At 43.5% G+C, this 17,332-nt stretch overlaps 1 protein-coding gene across 1 annotated transcript in view; it reads right to left on the reverse strand.

Annotated features, from left to right (window-relative positions):
* Nucleotides 1-242: 242 nt before the first annotated feature.
* AATF (apoptosis antagonizing transcription factor) overlaps nucleotides 243-17,332 on the reverse strand; it is a 95,327-nt gene continuing 78,237 nt past the window's right edge. Inside the window, exon 12 of the mRNA XM_059669712.1 lies at nucleotides 243-586. Within this exon, the coding sequence (XP_059525695.1) occupies nucleotides 523-586 (64 nt within the window). The 3' untranslated portion in view covers nucleotides 243-522. The remainder of the gene's footprint in view (nucleotides 587-17,332) is intronic.

Below are 17,332 nucleotides of genomic sequence, written 5' to 3' on the forward strand. Positions count from 1 at the left end.
GAACAAGTCAGAGATTTGTATTCAGCAACAAATCGGCAAATACTCCCAAGTGACAAAGTCTCCAGGGCATAACTTAGAGGTTCCCTGCTCCTCAGAGCCACAATCAACTGCTAAACATTGTCCACCCAGAAAGCAGCATCCCCCCAAATGATTCCTCCTGTGAAGCTCTATGTGGTAAGAGGCACATGACTTGCTAGAGCTCTAAATCAGACCTCACTTCGTGCTGCTCAAGAAACCACATGGCCAGTAACAACGCTCTTTATTTGTGTCGGCTCAAGGACACGGGGGAAGGGTGCTTTGCACATGGAAGTGCCACAGACAGAGACAGGTGATTCCAGGCATCCTGGGACTTGGTTAGGCGTATGTTCTGAACAGCGCACCTTCCCAGGAAGTCCCTGATTCACTCCACCCCATAGGCCAGTGGGTTCCTCCACTTGGGGCTGGATGAGCAGCCGACCTGGCCAAGGCGCTGCCAGGCTGGAGGCCACCCTCAAGGCCTTGCAGAAAGAGAGATGGGTGCTGTCAATCCCCGTGGCCTTCTTCTGGAGGGTTGAGTTGGCCAAAAAGAGATCGATATAACTCTGTCCTAGAAGATAAACAAAACAAATTGGTTAACACATTGGTTAACTTTCCAAGGTTAAAAAAAGAACTGAGGAGCTGGGAAATACCCCAATCCGTTTGTTGAACTGAAACCACAGCCATGTAATTAAAAATGCATCCCACAGCTCTTATTCACAAATACAAAGACAGGGAGAAACTAGAAGCCAATCGAATAGTGAGATATGTAAACGGTCCAGTGTGGCTGCATCCCCCATCTCCAGGGAATGAGTTTTCTGTAAGTTTGCCCTTTACAGACAGGCTCTTCAAGTAAGAAAACAAGATTGAATATTTTAATAGGATGTATGAGATTGCCACACGATGAGGAGGATTCAATCAGACATGGGATGTAGGGATATAATTTAGTTTTCATACATTTTCTTGGACTTGGCAGTACTTGAAAAACAATGAAAATGACCCAGGAACTAGATTCCAATTACTGTCACATGTGCAGCCATTCAGTAGGACCAAGGTGCTTCCCGCTCCCCTGCCCCCTTTCCCTGTTCTCAATCTAATAAATAATTCGATTGCCTAATTTATTATTTCTAAAATTGGGATTTGACGTTATGAGAGCCACAACATGCCAAGGTCTTGAGTCTTTGGAAATAAAGTAAACGATGTCTAACCTCTGTTTAAAATACAACATACACACAACTATTCGGCCAGTCATGTGTCAAGGCCTGGAAAGTCTCAAAAAGACGAGGACCTCTCCTATCTTTATGGCAGAAACTCCAGAACAATTTCCCCTGTGGGCAGAGAGAGAGGAACCACGAAGGTCCACACAGGTCAAATCCACTACGGAGGTGGCCTGTGGAGGACATGGCCAATGGAGGCAGGGGATACATGGCCACTAACTCTCAGGGAAGGGGGATGAGTTGGCACGGGCTAAAGCTCCCCGCCAGGGAGTAAACAGTCCCAGAAGAAAGCTGTGCCTGCTCTGTTCTATACTTTCAAGATCTAACCCCAAATGTAGCTTGTTCTTCTTGTTAAGAAAACAGGCCTTTAAAAGTGCTTTTATTATCTGAGAGTCATCATCATCAGCAAATCTGACCTTCAAAATAAAGCAAACAACCCCCCCTCCCCAAAACCACCACCCTTCAAACAGCTTTCTTGGTTCAGCAAGATTTTAACATAAAAACGTATTTGTCCGTTTTTTAAGTTATCCCACTATAGTTGTGGTAGGAATAGAGGTCTATAATTAGAAAATCCAGCAATAAAAATAGCATATTAAAGCTTTTTAAAAAGAAAAAAATCTTTAAAAAGAAACCACAGAAGCCAAGAATGTCAACTAACCTTATGGTTCTGAGCACTACAAGGGCAGACGTGGAAAGTCGGGCCAGAGAACAGTCGCTCTCCAATCCCGGTGCAGGAAATCGGGGCAAGAACTTGCTGCTACCCTCACCCTGAACACTGGACCAGCCCAGGCCTCCAGACAAAGGAGGCAGGTTCATTCTGAGCTCCATCATCTCTTTTGTTTCTGCCTCCCCTGGCCAGCCCGACACCAGCCTAGGAAGTGGAAGGCAGCTTCATGCTAAATGCAAATTTGAGGCAGCAGCCTCACTTCCAGTTGCTTCCAAATCATCAGCTCCATCGCAGAAGCGACAGCAAGACCCTGATCAGGCTGCCCTTATCACACGATGGCCTGCCTGTCTGCCAGTAAGTACATGTCTCTCTTGCCATTTCACAAAAAATCAAGTGGCACGGAGGGGAGAGCCTCCATGACAAATAGGAAAGTGTGAGTTTAAGGTTGCAGCATCGGACAAGAGGGAAATGCAGAGGCACATGCTATTCAGCCTTCACAATAGTACCCTCCCCACCTCCCCGAGCCTGCCACATCCGACCCACCATTACCACCAGCAAATGCTTCCACTCAGCGCCACGGCAATAGAGAAGCACCTGGGCTGGGGCAGCAGTTACCATCCCAGCAGGGTTCGAGAGGCAGGCAGAGAATGCAATGCTGAAACCCATGTTTTGATCGAACATCAGTTCACACTCAGGTGGGCAAAGCTGACAAACAGACGAGGCTGTTCATGGCAAAGCAACTTGGAAAGTGGAGTGCTCTGGATTCTTAAAATCTTTTTACAGAGAGAGGGAGAATATGAGCAAGGGGTTATTCCAATCTAAAACTCCCCAAGGAATTACAACTCCATGTCTCCCTCACCCACCAATCAGGGACCATTTGTGCCTTCAAAGCACCTCAAGCTCCCTGCTCCTCAAGGCCTTACCATCTCTGACCAGGAATATGTGACAGCTCCTACCCGACCTCTCTGCTCCCTCCTCCTGGTCTCCTCCGCATTTCCCTCCCCAGCCCTGGCTCCCTCCCCAGGTCCAGGAGCACCACCAGGATGAAGATCCAGCTCCTCCTTTCCCCTGGACCTTGCACAGGCTACACGTGGCTGGGCCTCCCTCCCACCTTCGGACCCCGACCAGTACCGGTGGGGCCTCAGGCCCTGGTCCAACAGCTTTACTACACCCCAACAGAATTTGACAAAACCCTCATACATTTTCAAGTTTACATATGAATGTTTTCTATAAATTTAATAATCACAAGAATACAATTATCAGAATATTGTGAACACTAATTTTTAAAATAAAAATCACATCCCTTTTGTAATACACCCAATGGAATCTATGTGTCACATTGATTTGCTACCCATCACCACTCATTTAAATAACACATAAACAAACTCTTTAATTTGGAAATGTTACAGCATTTTTCTTTTTAAATGTGTATTTCCATTTGATTTTTCCCTAGAGATTTTGGTCCTAATTGTTTTATGCTTGAAAGTCTTTTATTGATCACCCTATCATATTTCTTGGCCACAAAAATAAATATGTAAATTGAAATATTTTTTGAAATTTAAAAAGTTGAAATAAAAATATTTTAATTTCTTGGGACTGTAAGGGTCTAATTAATTTAAAAAAATTATTTTTGGATTGTGTTATCATTACTATTAGGACACATTCATATATACAATAACAATATAACAAAGTGTATTATACTTTTGGTAGAAACTTAATGTACATATATAAGTAAAACATTACTGGAAATGCATCTCTTGATGACACAGAAGAGGCTTCCCCTCCATTCATGTCTCCATGACTGAGATTTATCTATTGCTGAAGGAGAGGGTTCAGCATCGACCCTGTTCCTGTTTGTAGTTTTGTAGCTGTTAAGTACTGAGAGACCCTGTCACATTAACAAGTAGGCGGGAATGGGAGGATTTTGTTAGAGCAACATCACTCATTTCTTTTAATTCTTTCTGAATTATATGCCCCCCCCCCCAATCATATAGTGATCTGCCACCAAAAGTCTGTTTTAATGGTCTACCAGCTGACAACTCAATCAACTTCTCCTGCAGTTTTGTTAAAAATAAAGGCCCTGCAGGGACTTGTTACCTAGCCCTCAGTCACTGCCATTCTCAATCCCTGCACCTATAGTCTGAGCTGTCCCTTTTGTGTTGCCCACTGCAGGGCAACCTCCCAGGTCAGACCAAGGAGGGACTTGAGGTGGGCTGGTGCCAGGTGGGCAGAGGACAGCTGGGCCAGGCCCGCGCAAAGGCGCACTCACAGACAGATGTGCTTCAGGGATGAGTGCACATCTGGATCGCTGGACACTGTGTGTGTACTTTCCCTGGGGAAGTCTCTGCACACCCCAGGATGAAGACTGACATGTGGGTGCACTGAGCTCTGCCCCAAACCCAGACAGGTGCTAGTCTGGTGCCACTGCGTAGAGAAAGGTAGAAGCATCTGAAAAGAAATAGGATGTGTCCACACCCCCTGCCCCATCCCTAGGAAAACAAAGCTAAAAATAAAAGTAGGTACCAAAAAGCCACCATGGGACAGAGGGCCAGGCTGCCTTCTGCTGCAAGGACATGTGCCTGCAGCATCCCCACTGACCAGGATTTAGCCACAAGCTCAGCTATCAATCCTCAGGTTAATCTCGTCTTCACCTGATTCTCTGGGCAACTGTACTTTAATACTGGAGGTTCTCTTAAGGCTATGCATGATGAACTTGTTTTGTTTTTGTTTTTTTTTAATACATAATTCCTGCTCTCTCCCACATTAAGAATCAAGAGTTGAATCACTGAGCTGAAATGCCTTCCCCCTTTGTAAGCCCTTCCCCCACACTCTTGGCCTCAATGGCCAGTGGGAATGTCCACTGTAGAAAATGTATTAATGTTGGTCTCATGCAGGAGAATAACCTGCAGAGTAATTAACAGGACTTGGACCTGAGGTAGAAGGTCGATAGCAGGGGCTCTTCTTTGAATTAAAATTTAACTTACCCTTTATTGCAACCTACAAAAGCAAGTAATGAGCACTAACATTTTTATTTCTTTTAAACTGTCATTTAGGCTGTAGAGGGGATAATTACCTATCTCTAGTGTAGTAAGGTTTTATAACCCTTAGTAAGGCATTTTCTAATTTAATATTTTTACTATATTATCATAAAACCTGTTTCTGGGGGGAAAAATGATCATGGATTAGCAGCCATTTTCCATAAAGAAGTGTGTGTGTGTGTGTGTGTGTGTGCATGTTAGGATTCAGCTTATTTATATGTGATTCTCCTGAACAGACTTAAAGTATGCATAGTCTATTTGGCTGTGAAATGTGACCACTTTAGTGCAGGTGAGGTTGAAACTGTCCTGGATGACGGTGGTGTACGTGTGTAATAATGCAGCCCCATACGTGTGCACCCGATGTTTCCTTCAGCTCCACAGTCCCTCCTCACCGACTGCAACACAGACCAGCACCTTCCACGCTGTTACCTGGGCAAACACTGTAGAGGATACTGAACCTGCAGAGGATCTGTGTGGGGCTTGGATTTGCTAGGTCAGTAGCTTGCAGCATCTGGGATTCTGAGGAAAATAGACCGCTGCCCCCCAGAATGCTACACTCCCCCGACTCTGGCCAGAAACCCCCGCACCTCCAAGATATGCCCGAGCTGTACTCATCTGTCCCTGTGACCAAAGGCAGGCGGACGGCGGAGGGAAAGCAGCAATGCCACTGCTCCCTAAAGAAACGTGTACAACTTCCCAAAGTACCTCATGTTCTCTGAGCAAGTATTATGCGCAGGAGTTCTGAACAGTCTTCCCAATGTGCCAGAGGAGAGGCGATGTCACCGCCTTCCTGCTTAAAATTATACACGTAATGTGCCCTTATTATTTTGAAGTTGTTCATTTGTTACTTCAATGGGGTGAGAAGGTAGTCTCCCTATATGTACAAGACACATCCCAGAATGCCTCCTGGTGCCCCACTCCTTCCTAATCCTCCCCACTCTGCACACTCAGGACCCTGTGCTGCACACAAAAGTGGTGCAGCGTTTGTTCCTGCTTACCGTAATCCCTTGGACATACATTCTAGAATCAAAGGATGAGGAAACACACAAAGGGAAAGGGAGAGGAAGGGCTCCAATCCCAGCACTGCTCACGTCTAGAGGAATCCCGACCCAATCCGGATCCTCCTGAGGCAGTAGGAACACAAACCCATGACCAGCGTGATTGCTGATGGCAGATGTGCTCTTAAAAATTACTGGTGAGGTTACAATGTGTGCCTTTTTATACATGTTGTGCTTTGAAAACGGTTGACTTCTTAATGCTGTGGAAGCTTATAATGTGCACGGTCTCTGACCTCAGAGATTAACACAACGATACAATAAATTCATAAACCACATCTGGATGCCTGTTGACTTTGTAAGACTTCTGGAGGATTGCAGAGGTGTGATGAGTGCCCGTTTCTCTGACCCAGGGCTGTGGATGGCAGTGCTGAGTTGGGAAGGTGACCGTAGCCAGTGAGTCTGTCTAGGACAAACCATACCATGCAGAGAGACACATAAGCATTCTACCTCACGCTGACCCCGATTCAGCCGTTTGGTGACCAGGCCCTGTCCCTCCAGAGCCAGGAGAGGAACAAGGCTGACTGTTCTTCCTTGTGGCAGTGTTTCAACTTTTGATGTCTTCTCCTAACTAAATCTGTTCTTTTCTAGGTAAAAAGAAAGAGTTCACTCCATTTCTGCTATGACAAAGTTGGAGTTCTCTTGCCATCCTAACCAAACTCCTCTCAGCCCTCCAGTTTGCCAAAGAACGGGCAGCAAGGCCCCTGTACCCTCTGAGCCAGTCCCGACACGCCTAGGGCAGCCTAGTTAGCGCAGACCAGGGCTCTGCAGCCTCCTTTGTTCTCAGCACACCCTCCTCCTGCCTTCACGGAGCTTCCTCTCTCTTCTGATCTGCCCACCAATATTCCCAGCATTGCAAACATCAACAGAAAAGATACTGGCCAATTACCATGGGCATGTGCTAATGCGACCAAATGAAGGGATCCTCCCAACCCTGACCCCAACCACCTGACAAAATCTTTCACTTAATCTTTCCTTCCTCTGCTTCTTCTGACCGGACCCATGCTCCTCTGTGTCAGTGACTCTACAGGTGAGAGGGAGGTGTTTGAGAAATGTTTCTATGACCTGAAGAAGGAAATACATAGACCCAAATGGCAAGCAACTGCCCAGTGCTCCTTGCGGGTGCATGGCAGAGGGTAAAGCTATGCAGTCGCAGGAATGGGAGCAGGACACACTGGAATCCATCTCTCACGAAGACTGGACTATTAGGAAGATGGTCCAAGAGAAGAGAAGACAAGACAGAGCTCTTACAGGGAAGGTAGTGTCATCTGGTCAGAAGGACATGCACACACTATGAGCGTAGACAACTTAGAGTCCTGAGTGCAGCGGAAAGGTCCGCTCTTAGCTCTCCTTCTCTCCTCCCAACCTACCCCAGCAACAAAAGGTGGAGCACAGGCTTCTTTCTTTGAAATCTCATAATAATTTCATACCAAAAAACAAAACACACAAAGAAACAAAGAAATGAGGGGAATAGAAAAGAAAGCAACCTTTTCTTACCTAGAGCTTATTTCTTAACAGGATCAAGCTAGCAAAGTAGCAGTGACTCAGAGAACGCCCATCTGTCACTAATTACTTAAATACGGATACAGGGCAAATCTCCAGATGCTGGCTGAAGCTCCAAAACAGCCAAACCGCGACTTCCCCAATCTGCCACAAGGTGGCAGCACACAACGCACTTCTGATCGGACCAGGCAACCAGCGAGGCTCCCAGCAAACTGAGCCCATAAATTACCTAGTGTGTCTGCTGTCATCACCATCCTCCCAGCGCTTGACAGAGACTCTAGGTCTGTTCCAATTCTCTCTTTTGGTTGGGTCAGAACTAGGTCCTTCAAACCTCTGCAAATGCTTTTAGCCCCACAGCTTTAAATTACCAATGGTGACGTGTGGCCTCTGGCCTGTCTCCTAAAGATCAGACAGACGGGAAGATTTATAAATGTTCAAAGAAGCAGGTTCAGGCCCCAAACAAAGGAACTGAAAGGCTGGGGAAAGGAAGGGGAAGGAAAGGGGTAGAAGGTGAGGACAGAAGGAGCGGTAAATTGGTAAGGTTTTCTCCTCACTTACGCTCCCTCCGGATTCTCAAGTCAGTTTACAAATTCAGTGAACAAAGGAAGAGAAATACTTGAAACTTCCATCATCCTTACCAATAGCTTCAAGACTCTCAAATTCTTTTAAAGAAAAATAGTTTGCCTTGGTATCGGATTTGCAAAAACCTGAGGGTGGGGTGGGGGGGAGGAGTGCTCTTTAGACAAAGGGGACATCCCTCCTTCCCTGTACATTAATATTCCACATTCCTGAGATGATTTCCACTTTCACAGTTTGACTGTTTTATAACAGATCTGATGCGAGAGAAGACAAATGGCCTCGCAAAGGAAAGACGACAAATCATCTCACTGCTTTTAGCAGGGTTTTCTCTTTACTTTATTTATTTTTATTCTGTGGCTGAGCTGCAGCTCTCTGCCTTGCTGGAGATGTTTAATATTAACGTCAAGCCGCTGCGATCCTGGCAATAGAGTTGGCCGGTGTTGTGTTTACGGTTTTGTGACTGCTGGCTTCAGGAAGATGAAGCTCCTTGTTCAAACAGCAGCCCCTCTAACAGCTCCTGCTAAAAGCGATGGGGGGAGGGGGGAGCAGGAAATGCTTCACTGCTTAGACGTGAATCACTTCCTCCACCTCACGGAGGTGAGGCTGACACTGGAGTTACATTTGTATCCCTATCAAGGCTGCTGCCCTGCGAGGCAGGGGCCTGGGGTTGGGGGTGGGGCGTGGGGGATAGGAGGCAGCAGATGCCACATCTCTCAGCTCAGTGTAACTTCTACTTTTAGGGGGTCAAAATACATGGAAATTAGTGAGGGTATTTACTGTCAACCTGCAGGGTTCCAGCAAGGGCTTCTATTACTTCTGGTGATAAGTTAGAGTTATTTTACTAAAAAAACCAGCACCGATTCAAACATAAAAGGAGCAAGTACCCAGCAAACGCACACAGGCAGTGACTGCAATGCCATGACCCTTTGCAGTGAGCACTTCTAACTGCTGACCAGCCGATGTTCCACCTTCTCCTCCCTAAGGTGCAGGGGATCTTGGGTTCTGGTCTCCTCCCTCTTTGTCTTTTTTATCTTCTCCTAAATTCTCTTTTCTCCTGACGCTCTCCCTTGGAGTCTCACCCACACTCTCAGCTCTAACATCTGTGTGTGGAGGAGGAGGCCCAGAGCCAGAGCTCTGCCTCCTCACCTAGGCACTGAATCCTGCCCCCTGGCCCTGCAAGGCTAGCCTGTCACCTAAACTATCGTTTCTGTTCATAATGTCAGCAAATTCTTTGTTATTCACATCTTACAATTAAATATTTAATAACAGGAAGCTATAAACAGAGTTACAGGTATCAATACCATATATTTTTATTAAAAAATAAAATCCACCCAGAGATAGGCTCTTGTTTAGACAATTTAAATTGATGCCCTTCTTCTGTTCATCTTTGTGGTTTTAATAGTACTCTTCAAAGAACTTCCCCCTCTCCTCTGTAAATCAGAGAACAATTTGGGAAAGGGAAGGTTTGTCCCAGACACCTCCTCGGTAAACTTTCCCAGGATTTGGCCATCCCGACCTCCTCTCCCCCCACTTCACCAACTCATCACTGAAGTCAGCAATTGGATGACCTCGGCGGTTATGTGACTGGCTTTTAAAAGCCTGACTGCTCAGTGCAAAATGAACAGTTTGCATTTCTGCCCCTGAAAGCTGGCGAGTCTATGTTGCTGCAGAGCTGTGCCTCCCCTGCAGGACGAGAGGTGGGCGAGGAGGCGGAATGCTGCCAAGTGCATGTAGGAGAAAATGTGTATCGATTCCTTCTTTCTTATAAAGGAGCACAAAGCACTGAAGAACAATTGCTCTTCTTTGCAGCGTTTCACATTCCACACGAGACAAAAGGCCCAACCCCCACCTGCCTCTGCGAAGCTGAAAGGGGAGCCAGGCGAGCTGCACCACAGAACTGGGTCCCCTGAGTGTCAGTGGCCACCACGTTGACCAGCTCCACTGCAGGGACTCCAAACACCTGGGCCAGACACCGCCCCTGCCTCTGACCAAGTAACTCCCTCTCTGGGCTGGTGTTTCCTCATCTACATGGAGAAGAAAGTGCCTTCAGTCTTATTTACTTTTACGTGGAGATGCCCAGAGGGTAAAAGAGTTAATGTTTATAAAGTGTTCTGCTCCCCAGAGGGAGACAATGGGTAGAACACAAGGTGTGGTTATGGCTCATTCAAGACCTCAATTCCAGGTTAGTTATAATAGCTTCTGTTACAAATGCTGGTTTCCCAGCACCTTGAACTCAAGGTACAATGAAGCAATGTCCTTTATCTAAATATCCTTTTTTTTGGTTTGACACTTAATACCAACACTAAAAATAACAAAAGGTAACCAGGGACTATTAAGCCTTGTTAATGCACAGAGAGAATCCATTCCAGAGCTGTTTTCTTCTTAAACTAAACACATCCTGAAAGCAGTCCAAAAAACAGACCTAAAGCTTTAATTGTTCATCGCGACCAGTCTGTGTTCACCATATTTCCATGGTAACCAACAGTTTGGAGGAGGACAACCAGAAACCAAACCCAGTACAGATATCAGAGCCACGACAGACAGGAGAAACCCAATGGTATAATATAGTTTATAGTGTACACTCTTAGTGAGGGAAATACAAGGGTATTCATGAAAGATCTTTTCCCAGGGTTCATGCTAAGTAAACATGACCTCAAAAACTTTCTGGGTAAAGGGTTGGGAATGTGGAGTCCTAAATCTGGACTCTTGTTTCCTAGGGGGCCATGAGTGAAGACATGGAGCTGGCCCTCAAGCAGTGCAATATTCCAGCATGAAGACAGCCCGCAGGTGATTAAGGCGCGCCCTGGTGGTGAACACTATATTTACATGTGGTCATGCACAAAGTGCTGAGGGAGGGAGCAGAGGGGAGTGTACCATAGGAGCTAGGTGATTTGCAGAAATATCAATAAATGGCAAGAAGCCAGTGTTCATCCATCTTATAGGACTATTTGCAAAAATAATCTTACCAACACATTGTAAATAGCCTTATAAGCTGAAAACCTTAAAAGATTTTTCAGATAGCCCTAACGGGTTTGGCTCAGTGATAGAGAGTGTCAGCCTGCGGACTGAAGGGTCCCAGGTTCGATTCCGGTCAAGGGCATGTACCTCGGTTGCGGGCACATCCCCAGTGAGGAGTGCGCAGGAGGCAGCTGATCAATGTTTCTCTCTCATTGATGTTTCTAACTCTCTATCCCTCTGCCTTCCTCTCTGTAAAAATTAATAAAATATATTTTTTTAAAAAGACTTTTCAGATAGGAGACCAGTAGCCAACTTTTTAAAGGTTTGTACAAAAATGGATAGATCTGTGTTGCAAGCAAAGGGACATGATGTAATAGACATACAGATGTGAAAACTTTTTTTATTTAAATAACTATCCATACGGATTAATTTAAAAGTCCTTCTTACAAACAAAAAGTTAAAAAGAACATTTCATTCTCAAAAATCTAATGAGCAAAAAGAATTATTTTCACTTTAAAAAGAAGGAAACTAAGGCACATGAGGACTTTAAGGTCACACAGCACGTGAGGGCCAAGACTGAAGAATCCTGAATCAGTTCTCTAGATTAGGGAAGGCTGACAGCAACTGGGAAAAGGCGTTAAATAAACTGTTTTTGCAAGTAATACCTGTGCTACCAACTGCTATATAATAAGGCAAGATACAATGAATCATAATACAGGCATACCTCATTTTACTGCACTTCACAGATGTTGCGCTTTCTACAAATTGAAGGTCAGACTATCCACCAGCAAAATGATTACGACTCACTTTATTGTGATACTTGCTTTATTAAGGTGGTCTGGAACCAACCCTTCAGTACCTTGGGGTATGCCTGTACATTAATCCAAATATATGAGCATAAACCCGTGCTGGTACCAAATAAAAGACTGCAGTAAACATGCATACTACTTTGACTTATAAGTTAAGCATTCTTAGCAAGAAAAAATACTAATAGGTGCTTTTGTGAACTGTCAGAAATGCTGTTAGGAGCAAATATAATAGGAGTTCAGCCTGGCCAGTGAGGCTCAGTGGTTGAGCTTCAACCTATGAACCAGGAAATCACGGTTCAATTCCCGGTCAGGGCACAGGCCCAGGTTGTGCACTTGATCTCCAGTGTCGGGGCCTGCAGGAGACAGCTGATCAATGATTCTCTCTCATTACTGATGTCTCTTTCTCTCTCTCCCTTTCCCTTCCTCTCTGAAATCAATAAAAATACATACTTTTTAAAAATAGGGGTTCAAGGAAGAAAGAGCTCCCCCACTCAGTGGGGGGTAGGGAATCCTAAAAGCCTCCCTGGAAAGGCTGGTGTTGGCCAAGCACTTGAACATGGCAACAGGAGAGACTGAGGTGGAATGGGGTCAGGGGGTGCTCCAGCTTAAGTGAGCAGAATTAAGAGACACAAGTAGGAGGAGTATGGAGTGTCCTGGCATTGCACAAAGGCATGCAACCGAAACAGGTGATGAAGAGAGGAAGCTAGCAAGGAGACATTTCACTGCAGGCCTTGAGTGGCAGGTTCAAGACTATATCCTTTATTCTACAGACAATGAAGACTATTAACTTGCTTTAAGTGATGCTTAGGAAAGTTTAATGTGGCAATGATACATAGAATTGGTTACATCAGGCTGGTGGTCAAGAAGCTGTTAGTGCAACAGTCTATGTGGGACATAAAAAAATCCATAAGCATATATTGTGTTTATTGTAGGGAGGAAATATATTGTTTCTAATGAAAATAAGTAACAGGTGCCTAAGTATGGCAGCGGTAGAACTATAAGAGCAAACTAACTGAATATACTGGATCAGGTGTCAAGGCTAATTTCAAGAGTTAGGGTCTTTGTAATCAGAAGAACTGTATGATGGTAAGAGCAGGTCTGGAAATTCAGGGATTCACACTAAAATGTGAATGACTTCATAGGCAAAACCTTCCTATATAGAAAGCATCTCTATTAGAAAGGAAAAAGAAAAAACATTTTAATCCAAACAAGTTCTTTGTTTTGTTTCTTTTTCCCAAACAAGTTTTTAGTTGTGAGAGGTTCTGTGTATGTGTACCGGGGGTGGGAAGAAGCAGTGTCCCCTTGGCACATCATTTCCAAATATTTCTATAAGCTTGCTGATTTTCTGGACACAGCGGTAGGGGTTTGGGGCCACACTCCTAGGTGCATAAATGATACCAGCTCCACTACTTACTTGCTGTTTAACTTAGGAAAGTTACTTATTTGCTCTATGCCTCAGTATTTTTATCATAAAATGCAGATAATGTCAAACACTTTAGTGGTTTCTTACAAGTATTTAATCAAATTGTATGTGAATGGCCTAGTGCAGTGTCTGGCATACAGTAAATGCTCAATAAGTGGAATATGATATTATTCAAAGTCATGTCATTGCCCGTCAGAAATAGGTGGCAGAGCAAAGGATGAAGGCACTTAAAAACAAATGGTCTACATATCTTAGCAATCTAATGCTGGCTCAGTGATCATTGTGGAAAATGTATTAAGCTGTATAAATGCCCAATGTAAATTAACAGAAAAGACATCTGGCTCCTGCCTACCCACAATACAATATAATATCTATACCATATTATATTTTAAGTAGAATAAAATAATAATAAAATACAAAAACTTAAAAACAGTAAGTCCTTAGGAGAAACATTTACACTCACTCTAAAGAATGTAAAATACTCTTTGGGGAATAAAAAGGATTCATAATCCTCTGAAGAAGTGATGGGCATGTAACTGCAGGAATGAAAACTACCGTCAAGAATCCCCGTTTTGAGGAAAGATTGATCTGTTCAGCATTTACAATTTCTTTCTAGAAGATGTACTTTTTATCATTCTACATCCTGTTTGGAACCAAGGCTTCAATCTGAGAATGCAAATTCTCTAGAATTGTGTAAGACTGAACAAGCAGCAATCAGGAAAAATAGAGGAAACAATAGTGTTTTCTTTTCAACTAAGGTTTAGAACTCTGGCCCAAGCGATGAGCTTGAACTTGAGAATATTTCCTTTGTCCTTTCTGATGTTATGAGGAGGAAGGTCTGTGCCTCCTATCTCTGTGCTGGACGCCCTCTTTAATGATGATGTATGGGGTCCCTTCCCCTCAGCACTACTGGGGGCTCAAACATGTGCCACCGCCATCCAGAGCATCAACACGGGAATTATAAACTGTGTCAATCCGAGTTAATGCAAAGCTGTAATCCTCTTTATGAGCATAAAGATCAAATCACTGCCATGAGTTATGTTCATTCTGTAATCTGATAAGGAAGAGAGGGAACCTCTAATAAAAGAGTGATGGGAGCCTTTAATGATGCTGTGGAAGGCAGCAACAGAGAAAATATTGCTCTCGTTCACACCGATAAGATCAATGTTGCATATTCGCCTGGACTTGTTTCACCTGTCAGAACAACCTGTGTCTTTCTAGGAGATAAAAAGCTTCAGAGAAAACATCTGTATCTTAACTGTTCTTGCTTGCAAGTTTTTAACCAATGAAAAGTACTCTGTGGAGGGTATTTCTGGGGTTATTAGCTGTTGTGTTTTCAAATGCTGGGCAAACTGCCCCATGATTCAGTGCCTATTTCTATTACATAAAGGGATAAAGTTAGCAACAGGGGAATCACAAATGGTTTAAGTAACCTCTGGGTTACCAAGTAGGGGGAAAAGAACCTATTCAGTAGTGGTATAATGTCCCCAACAATTAGGGTACAGACCCACACACAAAAGTGGCAAACCAAAGATAAATCGCCTATACAATCCCTCACGAACAGTGATATTGACAAAGCACTTTACAAGGCTGGATCACATTTGTGCATTTCTTTTCTATAAAACTCCAGATGTAGAATGATAATGTATTTGGTGCTTAGTAGTTGTCATTAAAGCATCCTCTCTGGGTTCCTTTTTTAAATGCCAGTACCTTTATGAAAGGAGTGGGAAAAGTGTTTTTTTACTTTGGGGGGAGAATTTAAGGGGCATGGAAATTCTTACTATTCCTATTGACAATTTCTTTAAGGAATGAAGTACCTACAAAATGTTAATACTGCTATTGTTTCTGTAGTAAGAAAAAAAAGCTTCTTAGAGCTCTAAGGGTCCATACCAGAATCAGGACCCTCCTGAAGTAGCAGCTACGCAAGGCAAACGCGTATTTTCCTTGGCATATATCAAGCTGACTGTTCCACGCTGACAGCAAAACTCACCATGCCAACAGAGCAAGCAGTTTGCACGGTTCCCTTTCCCTGAGGCTGTGGCCCCTTTTGACCTATCTCTGAGGTCTTACTCAAAATGTGCTTCTCCTACTTGCCACACTAACATTTTACTATCTGATTTCTATCAACACAACAAATTAGGAAGAATTACAAGTCTGCCTCAGAGAGGCTTTCAAAAACAGGTGATTTTTTCCCACAACCTCCAAATTCTTCATTTCGTTAGAACTATAAGAAGAGATCATCTGAATTTTACTTCATACTCCCTCTGGTTTGATAGCACCAGGGTATTCACGCCATGTAAAGTAAGCTGCTTCTGAAATGTCCTTGATAAGCTTCGGGCCCCTCAATAGTCACAGAAGTGAACAGCACTCGTGTACATCCTGCAAGTGACATTCTGACCTGTTCTTGGTGGTAACAATGTGCTTAGGGGAATTCTCTACCAACGAGATGGCAAGCCTCTTCTCCTTAGCCCACTGATCACTGTCTCTACAACATCCCGTGATATTTTGGCCTCTTAGTAAAATGAGTCTGAAGGACAAACAGTAGATGCTCTGGGAGCTGAGCTGTCCCTTGCCAAGGGTACCCAAGAGTTTAGCAAAGCCAGTGACCATTTTTAGGCTCATGGTAATATCTTTCCTCACATGCAAACACGTAGTACGTGGCAAAGTGGGATTTCTTTTTTCTCTCAATACTGAGAATGCTTATCAAACCTGCAAGAGAAGCCAACTGCCTACCTCCTAATGGAATAAAAATCTACTGGCCCAGGAATTATATGAGATTAACTAACAAAGGAGACCTGAAGGCACATAAAGGCATTTAAAGCAGTATCCATAGTTTATCTAGAAAGAAAAGCCCCAAAGGGAAATTTGGTAACACAGGGAGGGGTGCAAAATATACTCATTTAATGCTGTTTTAAAAAATGAATAAGGAAAAACAAAAACAGCCATACATAGGCATTCACTTGCAAAGCACAAGAGAAAATAAGAGGTCACAAAGTTCTGAGTATAAACATATTCAGAACTACCCACAAGCTGTTTACACTCAAAGCATTGAACAAAGCAAACAAAAAATTAATAATCACAGTGCTCACCTAAACTTGCAGGCAAGGGGGAGGAGGGGAACCTGATAGGATTTAGTAGTAAACTAAATATATGCAGATAAAAGGGTTAAATGTACTTTGAGGTATAAAGCTGGCAAAACCCACATGTGCCACATTATAAACAATCAATTCATTTGGTAAAGATTTATGTTTAAAAATGTCAAGCACAGCATTATTTACAACAATTATAATTAAAAATAATTTATATGCCCAATAATTAGTGAATGGCTAAATAAATAATATTTAAAAGTGTATATAGTCGCCGAAACCGGTTTTGCTCAGTGGATAGAGCATCGGCCTGTGGACTGAAGGGTCCCAGGTTCGATTCCGGTCAAGGGCATGTACCTGGGTTGCGGGCACATCCCCGGTGGGGGATGTGCAGGAGGCGGCTGATCCGATGTTTCTCTCTCATCGATGTTTCTGACTCTCTATCTCTCTCCCTTCCTCTCTGTAAAAAATCAATAAAATACATTTAAAAAAAAAAAGTGTATATAGTCATTACAAATTTTTGAATGGTTTTAATGGTATAATGTTCACAGCATACAAAGTATTTAAAGAAAAAATTCATAGTAATGGAATATAATTTTAATTATGTAAGAAAGAAAAACAAGAACATACAAAAAGCAAATTAACTCAAAAGACTAAAAGAAAATATTCTGAAATGTTAAAAGTGGTTATCTCCTATGCATGTATACACACACTTCCTAGTTCTGAATGTTCAAAGAGCCTAGTGACAATGAGCACCCCTGGCACCCAGATTTTGGTTTCTAAATACCACAATCAACTGAAAAGAATCAGGGCTCCTTGGAGAAAGACTGATTCCAGAGCTAGGACAGGGAAAGTATAAGATAAGCCTAGAATAACGTTTTTGTGCCAGATGGTAAGGAAGTGCTCAAAGAATAACTAGGAACATCTCAAAAGGGCACAAGCCAGCTTGAAGGGGCTTCCATTAATATGGGACAATTTAAAA

Source organism: Myotis daubentonii, chromosome 16 (genome assembly GCF_963259705.1).
Source record: "Myotis daubentonii chromosome 16, mMyoDau2.1, whole genome shotgun sequence".
NCBI lineage: Eukaryota > Metazoa > Chordata > Mammalia > Chiroptera > Vespertilionidae > Myotis > Myotis daubentonii.